Here is a 15,192-nt window from a genome sequence, read left to right as displayed (position 1 = left end):
GGGCCAGCTGTCAATCACCACCAGGAACTGCCTTCCCTCCTCCCTTTACATCTGGAGGGTCTCCCACAGTTCTTGGAGGTTCGTCAGGGAGTTGGTGAGTGCACTTGGACTTATTGTGAATTTTCTGTATCATCTCATGTCTGATTTTCTGACTTTCTGTTCTGTTTAAGACCTGCCATTGGATTTCGGTAGTGAGACTTGAATTGTCTTTGTTACAGGCAATTCCATTCCATGGAGCTTCAATGGGGCTGGTATTCTCTTTATAAAGAATATATCTTTTATTTTATAAAGTTTCTCTGCTTGCACTTATTACTAGGGCAAGCACCACATGTGCCCATTGGAAGCTAAGCCTGTTCAAGACTTCAATGGGAGGCCATCTAGGAAAAGCTTGGGTTGCTACTGAAAGAGGTGTTGGTGAGGCCAGCAGGAGACGCTTATCTTGTGGTCTATGTGCAGTGATGGAGACACTGTGATGTCAAAATGGTGCCGTCATTTGTATGAGATGTAAAACTAAGGTCCTGATTCACTGGGACATCACTGGGGATCCTTCGTAAAGAGCAGCATGTGTCTCAATGTCCATGGTAAATTGCCCAACACGGCCTGGCCATTCTGCCCCCTAATCATCCCCTGTCTCCCTCACCACTTCACCACCTAATAGCTAATGTGTGGTGAGTGCACTGACACAATAATGGCTGCCGTCACATCATCCAGGTTGGTGGTGGCTACATATTGGTGATGGTTGAAGTCGCTCCCCACTGATAATGTAAAGTGCTTTGAGTGGCAAGAAAAGCACTATATAAATGTAAAGAATTATTATTATTACTAGCTACTAGCTGGGATTTTATGGTGATATTCCCCTCTACTGGTTATTACTGGAAGTGTTTGAGACTAAATGCTTTGGAACTCTTAAGTGCTTTGGACTCCCAATGTATGACAGGCTGCAGCTCAAAATAGTGAAGAACATTCGAACATTAGAACAATCTGGATGGGAACAGGCCATTAAGCCCAACAAAGCCCGCCAGTCCTATCCACTTATTTCTTCTATAAAAGACATCAGGTCTAGTTTTGAAAGTCCCTCAAGTCCTACTGTCTACTATCACACTACTCGTTCACTTAGTTCACGTGTTTATGGCTCTCTGTGTAAGGAAACACTTTCTAATGTTTGTGCAAAATCTACCCTTAACAAGTTTCACACTCTGCGGTGTGATATAAAGCTTGAGCGTCACCTCCTGTGACTTGTACTGCACACATCAAGGCGCTATATAACCTGACATTCTGGTAGCCTTCTTAATGGCTTCTCAACACTGTCTGGAACTCCTAAATCCTTCTCATAAGGTGGATTCTCAATTTTTCAACTGCCCATTGTGTATTCAAACCTAACATTTTTACTTCCTATGTGTAGTACTTTACATTTACTGACATTAAATTTCATTGTCCACAAATCTGCCCAAGCCTGTCTTCTGTAATGATATAACGGATTCCAAATTATCTGCTAATCCACCAATCTTGGTATCGTCTGCAAACTTAACCAGCTTGTTACTTATATTCCTATTGTCACACACGTGCGAGTAGGAGGCAGCTAAAGGGTCTGAGTAATTGTAATAAAACATCCGACCAGGGGGCAGCAGAATGCGCGGACTGTCTTTCTCAGTTCCCTACAGACCTTTCCTGGGAAATCCTGCAAGGTTCCGACGCCTCAGAAGACATCACTTCCGGTGCTGTGCCCTTTGCTGACGTTTGCTTCTGGTCCAGATGACATCACTTCTGATTCCGGCCCTTTTGATGACATCACTTCCTATACGGACCTTTAAAACCTCCATCGTTGTCTCTTGTGATCAGCTCTGTTTTGGACTCTATTCTATGCACCTCGTGCTACTTATTGCAACTTTTGTAGCTAGGAAAAGTATTATACGGGTGGCTGCCCCAAACCTTTATAATGTCTCTTTTATTGTCACACTATCGAAAACATTTATTTATATTAAAAATAGCAGCAGCCCCAGCACTGACCCCTGCTGATCACCACTCTTAACATCGGCCAACTCTGATGAGGTTCCTCACACCATCACCCTCTGCTTCCTGTGTCTGAGCAAATTCTGCAGCCACCTACACACCACACCCTGAACTGCCACTTCTTTTAATTTGATGCCCACCCTCTCATGTGGCACCTTATCAAATGTTTTCTGAAAGTCCAGATAAATAATATCATAAGCTCCACTTTGATCGTATCCTTTTGTTGCCTCCTCGTAAAATTCCAGCATGTTAGTAAAACATGACCTCCCTCTTATGACCCCACGCGGACTGTTCCTCCTGTCCTTACCAGGTGTTGTTCTATCTTATCTTTAATAATTCCTTCCATTCATTTTCCTGTGTTGTATGTTGAGTTTACTGGCCTATAGTTGTTTGGATCTGCCCGATCTCCCTTTTTATATAACAGGATAATATTTGCTATTTTCCAGTCCTTCAGAATCTCCCCAGTGTCCAGTGACTTCCTAAAAATATGTGGCAAGGGTTTATATCTGAACTCGCTAGCCCCCTGAAGAACTCAGGGGTAGCTATTATCTGGTCCTGATGATTTGGTTGATTTCAGCCTATTTAATCTCAGCAGCTCTTCTCCCTCTACAATTTCTTCATCACTCAGAATCTCCTTAGTAGTCCCTGTTACCGCTCACTTGCTCACTTCAGAGTGTTCGCTATTTCACTGTCTGTATCTTTTACCCTTTCCCATTTCTGATTCACTTCACTTCCTCCAGCATTATGCACAAAATGTGATTCTGCTATGATTTATGTTTGTTCTAAATTAATTTTTTAGCTATTGGAATCTGTTTATTACGCTATATCAGCGTTTCTCAACCTTTACGTATTTGTGACCCGGGTTTTCATAACAGTTTTAATCGCCCCCAACATTTTTTTGAAACCCTAATAAAATGTATTCCTATATTTTTTGCTGCCGATACACCGCTACAAGTTTTATTATACCAACTTAACTTTGTATTGACATTTATCTAACTCTTTATTTATTTTTCTAGTATCAGAATGTAGTTTAAATTAATTTGTTTTGGTTTCAATAGATGTATTTTTCATATTTTCGATTCTTGTTTTCTTCTTTTCACATCTTCGCGCCCCCTTTTTTGTTACTTCGGGGGCCTGCCCCACAGGTTGAGATCCGCCACATAATATACATGAATACAGGCGTTTGGCATTAGCTTTCCTTTAAAGATAATTTTTTTTAAGTTATTTATTGTTCGAGTTACTTTCTAACGCCAATAGAGCTGAGCCTTTTCAGTTTAAGCAAAAGAAGATTAAGAGGTGACCTGATTGAAAATTATGAAGGGAATCAGCCCAGTAGATCGAGACGGTGACTTTGAAATGAGTTCCTCGAGAACACGGGGACACAGTTGGAAACTCGTTAAGGGGAAATTTCACACAAACATTAGGAAATGGAGAACCCCAAGCACTTGGAATAAGTGACCAAGGAGTGTGGTGGATAGCTGGAGTTTAGGGACTTTCAAAACTCGACTTGATGTTATTTTGCACAATCTTGTTAGGCTGAATGACCTGCTCTCGTCACCATTTTTAAATGTTCTCATGTTTTGTATCATTTTTATTTGGCTCAACTGCCAAAACTGGTTTTGGAGGAAGTCAAAGGACAGGCCAGGTGAGCTTTGGTGGGCTGAATGACTTCTTCTCATCCAGATTGTTCTAAGGTTTCCAGCACATGCAGAGAACACTGAAGCACAACCCAACATTCAGCTGTACAATTTGCCAACATCCCAGAGTTTTCGACGGAAGTTCGGAATGACTTACGTGCAGCGGAGCATGCATGGAGACACTCGTTTTCCGTGTTAAATCTGTTTTCATTACCATCGCAACCGCCATACCAGAACAAGGCGCATGCATTGATTGCTTTATTATAGTACCATCTTTGGGAATAGTTTCCGCAATATGACCCAAGGTCCACTTCCAACAGGCAGCGTTCTGTAACCAAAACAGTCTTGTCACTCTCTCAGTTTGAATTAACATTATGAGAAAAGTTACAGCAAATGAACTGCAATGAGAAAGCAATGACAGGAACATGAGGCCCACCCCACAATGGCGGGACCTCCTAATCTTTCAGGCCCAAATTGTCAACCAAGCCTTTGTCAAAGCTGGACAAATCAAATCACCTTCAGCACATTTTCTTTGAGCAAATCCTTCTTGCTCGTTTACGTTCCTGTTTCTGTGTCATTTGTTTGTACTTTACGTCTGTCAAAGTGCGTCAGCTTAGTCGTTCATAAAGCTCCCGTCGGGGTCCCCCAGTACTTCACTGCACCACAGCAAATCTAATCAAGTGACGTGTTCATATCCAACCCTTAGATCTTGTTTTTCCCCCTTATTGAAAGGTGTGTGGGCTTGTTGAAGATGATTTAGCTGATTTGAAGTAAACGTTGCTTGCCCCATTAGTAGAATTTGCTAAAATAAAAGCAAAGCAATTCCTGTTTCAATTTAGTTTTTCTAGATTTTGCATCTGTGATATTTTGTAGTGTAAGTTGCTGGTTTGTTCAACTTGGACCCTTCAGACTCGACTGTTACGGGGCACACTTCACAAGTGTGAGTATTGTGGACCCAGGCCGCCAGGTGGAGCCCTCCCTGCAGCATGGAGGTGGCCCAAATGCCAGCTGGGAATTATGGACATTGGAGTTTTCATCCACAGCCCAACTGGATACCACAGGGGCCGCTAGAAGGCGCTGCAGGGAGGAGCAACGAGGCTTTCACCTACAACCCGGAAATGCGTCCTAGTCACATGGACAGAGGAAATAACGTGCTTCCGGGTTGAAGAAAAGAAGACTTTTGATTTGACCCGGAAGTGCTAAGAAGTCACATGGACAGGGGTTCAGAAGCACTTCCGGGTCATGGACTATAAAAAACTATGGGAGATCCCAGATGGGCGAGCTGAGCTGGGTGGAAGGATGGCAATGTGTCTGAGAGTGGAGGATTGTTTATTGATTAATTATTGTGTAGTGATATATGAATATAGTGGAGTGGAGGGCGTGTGCGCACTGTATTGATCTAAATAAAAATTATTATTGGACTTTTACCTGGTGTCTGGCGTCAAGTCTGAGAGTTCAATGGGACGACAGCGCCCCCTATCTGTCACAATATCAAATACTGAAAGTGACAATAATAAAATATCGGGCCCACTGGTATGAGCCAGTCCTGAATGGACCCACTAGCGTCCATAATGCCCCCGCCCCCAGACTCATCAAGGAACACATCTTTGGAATGTGAAAGAAAACCTGAGGTACCTGGGTGAGAGCTACATGGACATGAGAGGACCACCCAAACTCCACAGAGACAGTGCCCAGGCAGACCACTATGTCACCATACACTCGCCACGCAGCAATGCCACGAATTGGGCCAACTGCTGTACTTTCCTTCTTTGACTAACCGCCACATTGGCACTTGCAGGTGAAGCTCAAATGGCTTCTCTCTGGTAGCAGACAGAAATTTAATTTCTTACCTGACTGTACGGCATGAGCAGGTTTTTCAGTTGCAGAACTGATGTCATCGTCTTCAGGCGCCTCTCTAATTTCTTCTAAAACTGAGACGGTGTCCCCAATTTGCTCCTCTATCGATTTGGTGATGTATTTAGTGTTACGTTCAGAAAGGCTTTCAAATGCCACCCTAATAGAGAAAAATCACATGTGAACAATTTCAGTAACAACAAACACTTGTAATGGTACAAGACTATAAATCGAATATCTCTACCGCGGCTACTTATGGAGGTTTAACTCTCCGCCAAATCAATTTTCAGACAACCTGCTATTCCTTTCAATAGGTGTGAACCATGAAAACAGCGCTCTCCTTAACATCTTTTTGGTTCCCCCCAACAACGAGATCAGAAAGAAATAAGATGGAGACGTCATTGTCTTCTGTCTCCTGCTTCTCAGATTTCTCTTCTGAGAAAAAAAATCTCACAGAATTCTCATGGGTGTCTCCCCTTGAGTGCCAGTAGAGATCTCAGACAAAGTCACACAACGGGCTCAGATCTTCCAAGTGGTGTCTTGACATTTTTTCCTTGCGATTTGAAAGTGTTTGCATTGTGTGCTCAGTGATATACAGTGACATGCATGGACTTCTTCTTCTTTCGGCTGCTCCCGTTAGGGGTCGCAACAGCAGATCATCTTCTTCCATATCTTCCTGTTCTCGTCATCTAGCTCTATCAAACCCACCACCTTCATGTCCTCTCTCACCACATCCATAAACCTCCTCTTAGGCCTTCCTCTTCTCCTCTTGCCTGGCAGCTCTATCCTTAGCACCCTTCTCCCAATATATCCCTCATCTCTCCTTTGCACATGTCCAAACCAACGCAATCTTGACTCTCTGACTTTGTCTCCCAACCGTCCAATGCGACTTGACCCTCTAATGTCCTCATTTCTAATCCTGTCCATCCTCGTCACACCCAATGCAAATCTTAGCATCTTTATCTCTGGCACCTCCAGCTCCTGTGCCACCATCTCCAGCCCATATAACATAGCTGGTCTCACTACCGTCCTGTAGATCTTCTCTGTCAGTCACTCTTGGTGATATCCGTCTGTCACAAATCACTCCTGACACTCTTCTCCACTCTGCCTGCACTCTCTTCTTTATCTCTCTTCCATAAGCCCCGTTAAGCTGTGACATGCATGGACAATCTTAATAAAACACTTTACTAGAAGTACAAAACTGTAGTCCTTGTATTCTTCTGAATTAAACTATTAGTTGCTCTAATTTGTACTGCTGCGCTCCAGTCAGATCAGACTCATTCTGGAAGAAAAGCCAGGCAGGCATTGTGGCATTGTGGCCAAGACTTTGGGCTTGAAACCCTGAGGTTGTGAGCTCTGATCCCACTACTGACACCATTATGTGACCGCTTCATCTGCATGTACGCCAGTTAGCAAAACAAAAGAAATGTAACCACTCATATCTCAAATGTTATAAGACACCTTCATAATAATAAATAAAAATATGATATGCATGAAGTGTATAATGTGTGAAGCCTTAATTCCAAATATCAAATGCTGTAAATACTTGTTCTGTTGTATTTGTACCTTTTGTGAAAGTGTTTCTTTGATATTTGGACTTTAGGCTTCACACATTATACACTTCATGTCTACATTTTGTCAGTTATTACTAAAACATGAAAAACGTTTCTGTTTTAACGATGTGTTTACATAGATTGTTGTAGACACAGAACACACATGAAATGCATATAATAAATAATGCACATAACGATACAGTATTTATAAAAGGTGTCATTTTGCTTGACTTCTCACTCTAAACAACTCTAAGAAACTGACATGCAAGTAAACAGACTTGAGCTGAGAAAACTGTGTGGCGGTGGGGAGATGTGATAGCAGGCTGCTTAGCCACAAATTTAAAAGACAAAAGACGCTGATGGAGAGGTGAGAAGTGATTTAAGGTGGGACGGATCTGCAAGTTTTTGCGTAGGCTCTGGTAATTCTATTGTTAAGGGATGGCTTTCTTTCTGCCACTCGCCCTGTCAAAACCTGCAGCTGTCATTGCAGTTGTCCACATGGTTGTGCCCATGAAGAACCTTTTAGAATAATCAGAATGGCTGTTAAGGTGACTGACAGGATTCACCTAAAACCTGAACAGTCCCAGCGTGGAGTCGAGAGGTCATAACCATAAGACTAACTGAGAAAGGGTGACAAACCCAAGAACCGCAATAGAAAACAAAAACAAAAAGTAAGGCGCCATGAACTCAGAAGAAAAATGAATAATGAAAAGTAAACGCATGGATTATTGGAATCCATCAAACTTGGATAATTACAGCTCCTGCCTTCGCATAACATCCGGTACCACCTCTCTGCATAGCAAACACCGATGCAAAGTAGCTACCCTGGGGGAAAAATGGCGGTGAGCAGACGTTAACCAAACTAGCATTGAATCATTTGAAAACAATGAATAATCCATCACAAGGAAAACACGATGAAACAAGAACAATGGCCACAGTAATAAAATTCAACACATGAAACAAAGCTAAACTGCAAGTTATTTACTGACCAATCAGCACACAGTATAATTAGAAGTTCATTTGGGTGTCTTAAGGTGAGCTCAGTTGGACCCTCAGATTTTGATGTACCTGCTGACTGGTCCGGAGCGTAACGCGTCTCCTAGCGCTGGTCCTGCAGTCACTCCTTCACATTGTCTTTGAAGAACCGCAGGAGGATATCTGGTCAGTCCACCTGTGGGCAAAACGGAAGATCTTCAATCAGGGGGTACAAATTCAATCAAATTTTATAAATAAATGAACAAGTATCTTAAAAATATTTGGCTCATGTTAGATGCGTAGGAAATGATGGCCTTACTTTATCTGTCCAATCAGTGAAGTAATGGTAGCCACCATTTTGTGAAACTGGCCACTGTGATGCTGTGTGCTGCTAGGCCTATGGTGTGGTATAGCGGGGTCTGTGGGAGTCACATAATTATTAGTTTAATAAAAAAGGAAGTACAAGGGCTTCGGAGGTGGTGCAAGTGTGTGCTTGGTAGCGTGGCGGAGGTTGATGTGGTGTTTGGCCCATCATGCATTCAATTGTAGACACGTGTAGCTCGGTCGATGGCCTCCTTACTGCCCCGGAAACTGTAAACAGTGCCAGTGCAGCTGCCGGTATAAAAAAGGGAGCCTGAACTAAAACAGGGAGAGGAATACAAGAGAGAACAAGAACAAGAGAGATGAAAGAGCGACAGAAAGAAGCACCATGGCCAGGGACTTTTTTTTCAAAAGGATGAATTGTGTCATTGGGAATTTTAACCTCATTTTGCTGGCTCATCTTGGTCAGAGCTATTGACGGTTCTGGGTTTGAGAGCTGTCTGTCTATCAATGCTTTTCCTATCAATTATATAGTGCTTTTCACATCTGTTCATCTTTATGTTATAAAGTGCCCTTCATATTTATTTACCTACCATATAATGCCTTTCCTCTTAAATATATAGCATCTGTCTGTCTGTCTGTCTTATATGGTGCCTTTCATATCAATATATCTATCTAATCCTGCCTAATATACTAAAATTAAATTCTTTGTATCTTATAGTGCCTTATCTATCTATTATAAAGTGCCTTTCCTAATACCTATCTATCTTGCCTACTATGCTAAGATTAAAGTCTATCTATCAATCAATCTATCTATCATTTAGTGTCTTTATTATCTATCTATTATATAGTGCCTTTATTATCTATTATATAGTGCCTTTATTATCTATTATATAGTGCCTTTCCTAATATCTATCTATCTATCTTGCCTGCTATACTAAGATTAAAGTTTATCTATCTATCAATCTATCTATTTATCTATCTTGCCTACTATATTGCCTACTATACTAAGATTAAAATCTATCTATCTATAATATAGTGCCTTTATTATCTATCATATAGTGCCTTTCCTGATATCTATCTATCTTGCCTGCTAAACTAAGATTAAAAACTATTTATCATACAGTTCCTTTATTATCTATTATATAGTGTCTTTCCTAATATCTGTCTATCTAGCCTACTATGCTAAGATTAAAATCTATCATATAGTGCCTTTATTATCTATCTATCTCAAAGTGCCTGTCCTAATAGCTATCTATCTATCATTATTATATAGTGCCTTTCATATCTGTCTATCTATCTATCTTGCCTACTATACTAAGATTAAAGTCTATCTATCTATCTGTCTATCTATCAATCAATCAATCAACCAATCAATCATATACAGGGTAGTGCCTTTATTATCTATCTATTATATGGTGCCATTGCTAATATATATCTATCTATCTATCTGTCTATCTATCTGTCTATCTGACAGGAGATCCTTCCCGATTGCACTGTTGGAGTGCAGACCCCAGCACAGAATCCCAGGACAGAACTGAGGGCTCATTCTACTGGCATTTGGGCTCAGGGCCCTCACCCTGCGTTTCTCACATGTGCCGTGCGGTTTCTGCTTCAGCCTCCTTCTTCACTGACATTTGTTAGGCTTGGGAAGTCAGCCAAGCGGAGTGTCTGCCAAAGAAGAAACTCCAGGCTACGTTTTAACAAGTAAAATGTGTCACACCTCACGGCCGTCTGTTTCCTTTCAGAATATTACATAATGCGCACACAGATTTGATAAAGCGAGTTTTAAGGAGTGCTGGGATGTACATCACATTTCCTGGCAACACTTCTATGTACACACAGACAGATGTTGGCGAGACAAAGAAAGTTAAATTAGAAAAGCAAAGAGAAAAATGATGGCAGTGTCCAAACAGTGTCAGTATTAAGTTTTTCATTAAATTGAAAAATAGGATAATGAGTAACATGGACTTAGCATGTGGACTAATGCAATGAAAATGGGGATTGTCAAAGCACGTATGTTAAGTCTGCATCTGAGGGTTTGGGTGGGATCTGAGAGTGACTCAGCGACTTAGCCTTCCTCCTCTTTGCCCTCAACCATCTAACCTAGAAAAAGCAAGAGAGTTCAGCTGCAGACCTCCATCCAGAGCTCTGCTCCATTGACGAGCCAATCACATTGCCTGCCTTCGATAATGAATAGCAGCCTCAGCATTACCTATCAGTCATTTGCATCTTTCCCAGCGCACCAATTTCTACTCACATTACAACAATCCACTGGACATGTTGTGTAGTAGAAGTGACCCACAGTGCTGTCTTTCTTGGAGTTTGTACTTTCTGGATCATGTGACATAAACACACACTCTTATTGGCTGTCCAGTGGAGCTCCTGAACCCTCCTCAGAAAGAAGACATTGACCCCGCCTCCATCCCTCTCCCTGCCCCTTCCAGTTCAGGCAGCATTAAGCCCATAGAAACAAGAGGTGGGCGACTGTTACAAGACCATCCACTGAGAGCTAGAACCTCTCTACACTTCTTTGCACGTATTTTTCAAAAATCTCCACACATTGGAGAAATTCCTAAAAGCTGGAAGCTTGTAAACATAAAAAGGGAGACCGAGCTGATCCTGGTAACTATACAGCAGGCCAGTAAGCTTAATGTGCATCACAGGGAAATTAATGGAGGAAAAGGTTAACAAGAAGATCGAGCAACACATCCCTGGGGTTACACCTCAGTCTGGGTTCCTCCCTTCTGGAAAATCATTTGTGCTGAAATGAAATAAATTAAAGGGCAATCCTGAAATGAATAATCGCATGCTACATACAGTATATATAAATATAAATGAGTCAATAAATTGAGAACACATAATTGAATAAAAGCCTTTGAGATATTGTGAAAAACAAAGTCGTTATCATTTCACAATGGCCTTATTGTTAAAAAAATGTTTTTCTTTTAAATGCGACTTTTCCAAAAGGTAGCACTGTTTATTTGCCAACACCTCTTTCCATAAGGTTGTTGTCACTTGTCAGTCAAGACATTGAACACCCAGCTTGGCCCATTCACTTTGGTCAATCCTCTGCTTTCAATTACGTTTCCCTGATTGGTGGGCAGTACGCTGCCAAAGGACGTCTTAGAGGCGCAACTCATATTCAAAATGGCAGACGCGCAGAGGCAACTGAACGGTGGGATGCTTCATTTGAACTGAAAGAGAACATTGAACACGTGATGGTATTTGGAGGCAAACCGACAACAACATATTGTAAATACTCAGACAGACCATGATGATGAAGAAGCTGTTAGAAGTTGAAGACTGACTAAGCGCCGTCCCCACAAGTCAATACCCGTGAAGAAGTCACCAAGTTATATAGCAGGTCCACGGCTCTAAACGAATGGCCTGTTTTTTAAATAAATAATAAGGGTGTGGGTGGTAGTGTGGCCAGAGCGGTTCCTGGGCACAATACGGGCGTGGGAGTTTCCGCACTTTAGTTCACAGGTGTGCAGGAGCAGACTGGGTCTCAAAACCAGCCCGGGCATCCATTGATGAGTGAGGTGGCGAGGTGGGGCCACCCGACCCATTATTCAGTGTAATTTTCTTAAAATTTGTGATGAGTACGCGGCTCGCTGCTCTCTATGAGCTTATGATATGAACTCTATCTAAACTGCTGCCAAACGGAATCTGTACACTGTTGTTTAGACACAACTTAAAATTTGATGACATACTTAGAAATAAAATTGAATGAAACATAAAAATGTAGTAACACGGCTTATACGTTATTAGAGTACGTGTCAAATGTCAATGTCATGTCCAAGTGCCAGTACCCTAGTAGCTGCTCATTTACAATGGAATAAATGAAAACCGCGGTTATAATGAAAACCTCACATGATTGAAATGTTCAATTAACTTAATGATAAACCATAAATGATCCGTCCTATAATGAAATATTCCTAACCTGTGCTTTATAACTTTATTTAATCATACTAATAATCGCAGCTGAAAACCTCTAATTAGATAGATAGATAGATAGATAGATAGATAGATAGATAGATAGATGTGTAAGACACTATATGATAGATAGATAGATAGATAGATAGATATGAAGGCAGATAGATATATATAGATATAGATAGATAGATAGATAGATAGATAGATAGATAGATAGATAGATAGATAGATAGATAGATAGATAGATAGATAGATAGATAGATAGATAGATAGATACTTTATTAATCCCAAGGGGAAATTCACACCCAAACCCTAACCCTAATTATCGCTCACGCCGACGACCACAGAACAATAAAATCCATAATACATAATCTAAACTAATTATCAGTACAGAAGAATTGAAATCCTAGATGTGAGATAAAATAAATTGGGTTTTTCTTAATGTTTTAGAAAATTTTGATTAAGTGGTTTCTTATCCTTGGAGATGTCCTAGCACAAAGTCGCTCTGCAAACCGAGTATTAAAAGCGTGTATGGTTGGATTCCTTATCATGACGCCTTTCGGGATAAGATTTTCCATTTCGTTAAGAAGAAGATGTCGCTATCCATGTGTGCCAGTTTCTTCCACTGGGTCTTCGATTCCATGTAGTAGCGGTACATTTCGGTGTCTTCTATGGTTGTAGTACTAGGGTGTTGTACCGTGTTAGCCATTATGAATGTAGTGAGAAGTCAAGCAAAATGACACCTTTATTGGTTAACTAAAAAGATTACAATATGCCAGCTTCAGAGGCAACTCAGACCCTTTCTTCAGGTGAGAAGTAATACAGAGACTGGAGTTCCCCATGTTTATACAGTCATATGGAAAAGTTTGTGCACCCCTCTCAGCCTGCATAATAATTGACTCTCCTTTCAACAAAAAGAAAACAGTGGTATGTCTTTCATTTCCTAGGAACGTAGGCGTACTGCAGTGTTTTTTGAACAAAGATTTTTAGTGAAGCAGTATTTAGTTGTATGAAATTAAATCAAATGTTTATTATACTGTTATTAAACGCTTTGAGTAATAAGAAGTAATTCAGAGAGCTGTAATATCACGAATGTAATGGATTCTGTGTCCTGTCGGAGGAAGAGAAAGCCGGTTTAAGAAGGACGTAGTGATTCACACACATAGAGCAATTGAAGATCAAATACAAAACAAAGCATTTAATGTGCTACTTTAGTTACGATTGGATTTGAGAAACTAGTAAATTAAACAATTTTAAAGATGAAGTTTATGATGTTCTGCTTTAATGACAAAATAAACTACGGATTACAGTTGACATTTCATGCTTTGTTCCCACTGTGTCTCTATATTTTTTTCTCTGTACCCTAATAAGCTTCAGACGGTGGGCTACAACTCGCCTTTTCACGGCGACACTGATATCTGACTACTTTTTTTTTTTACGTATTTTGGGCACTGTGCGACTTTCTGAACTTGAACTTTTGATCAGCTTCCTTTTGCTGTTTATACCACTGCTTAAACAAACCAACAGTACGTTATTCATTAACTCCACTTGGCATTCGCTGAAATTCTTCTTTTTCCCACAGTTTTTGCCATTGTCTTTTCACAGAACACTGAACTTAAGGGGCTATTTATACTAGCAACACTTATTATATATTACTATTTAATTTAATATTGTTTCTTTGTATCAGTATACTGCTGCTGGATTATGTGAATTTCCCCTTGGGATTAATAAAGTATCTCTCTATCTATCTATCTATCTATCTATTATATTTACACTATACTTCCTTAGAAGACTGATAGATAAGATGCTGCAGATGTTCTATCAGACGGTTGTGGCGAGCACCAACTTCTATGCAGTGGTGTGCTGGGGAGGCAGCAGAAAGAAGAGGGACGCCTCACGTCTGGACAAACTGGTGAGGAAGGCAGGCTCTATTACGCACGGAGCTGGACAGTCTGACATCCATGGCAGAGCGACGGCGCTGAGCAGACTCCTGTCAATCATGGAGAATCCACTGCATCCACTGAACAGGATCATCTCCAGACAGAGGAGCAGCTTCAGTGACAGACTGCTGTCACCGTCCTGCTCCACTGACAGACTGAGGAGACCCCACACTATGACTCTTCAATTCGGGGGTAGCGTTAACATTATACAAAGTTATTGTCTGTTACACCTGCATTGTTATCACTCTTTAATTTAATATTGTTTCTTATCAGTATGCTGCTGCTGGAGTATGGGAATTTCCCCTTGGGATTAATAAAGTATCTATCTATCTATCTATCTATCAATCATATAGTGCCTTTCATATCTATCTATCAATCTATCTAATCCTGCCAACTACACTATCTATCTATTTATATTGATTTGCATATTAAAAGGCGTAATTCTGGGAGTAGTCTGGGAGGGGTGGCAAGCGCATGCATGAGCGTTACATTTCACGCAGACCGGGATTTATGTAGCGGAAGTGTGCATCTGAATTTTTTTGTGCATACACACATTTTGATATTTATCCGTACGCCATGTTTTAGTGTGAATTCTAAGCACGGTGTTATGTACAAGGCCCCTGGTGATTATTATGGGAAGAAGGGGCTGAGTTGGGACAACATCATGAGAAACCCTGTAGAGCAGATACTGGGAAACTGATGTTTTTTTGTGATAAGAAGTGTAATAAATTTGGGGCTCAGCATACACTCGGGGCTCACTTCATGAACTGTGACAGGCTTTATGTGCTCTGTAATGGTTTTCTGAGCTGTGCAGTAAAGTCTAAATTCGCACTGCCTTTCTGAAGACTCTGCTCATTTTTTCTGAAGGTTTCTCCACAACAGAATGGCTTGTGGACAAATGAGTGTCCCCGTCAAAGCCCACGTAAACCCCATTGAACATGAATGGGGAGACCTAGGAATGGC

At 41.0% G+C, this 15,192-nt stretch overlaps 1 protein-coding gene across 4 annotated transcripts in view; it reads right to left on the bottom strand.

Annotated features, from left to right (window-relative positions):
* LOC120515362 (collagen alpha-6(VI) chain-like) overlaps positions 1-15,192 on the bottom strand; it is a 325,957-nt gene that overhangs the window by 24,955 nt on the left and 285,810 nt on the right. For 2 of the 4 annotated variants that reach the window (XM_039736240.1, XM_039736241.1), the window contains exons 38-40: positions 8,123-8,225; positions 5,498-5,661; positions 3,805-3,975 (exon numbers count right to left, since the gene is read on the bottom strand). In XM_039736240.1, the coding sequence (XP_039592174.1) occupies positions 3,805-3,975; positions 5,498-5,661; positions 8,123-8,225 (438 nt within the window). The remainder of the gene's footprint in view (positions 1-3,804; positions 3,976-5,497; positions 5,662-8,122; positions 8,226-15,192) is intronic. The other 2 variants (XM_039736242.1, XM_039736243.1) reach the window with 1 other exon arrangement.

Source organism: Polypterus senegalus, chromosome 15, assembly GCF_016835505.1.
Source record: "Polypterus senegalus isolate Bchr_013 chromosome 15, ASM1683550v1, whole genome shotgun sequence".
NCBI lineage: Eukaryota > Metazoa > Chordata > Cladistia > Polypteriformes > Polypteridae > Polypterus > Polypterus senegalus.
Note: the sequence above shows the minus strand (reverse complement) of the source record. Positions and strands in the feature narration are given on the sequence as shown.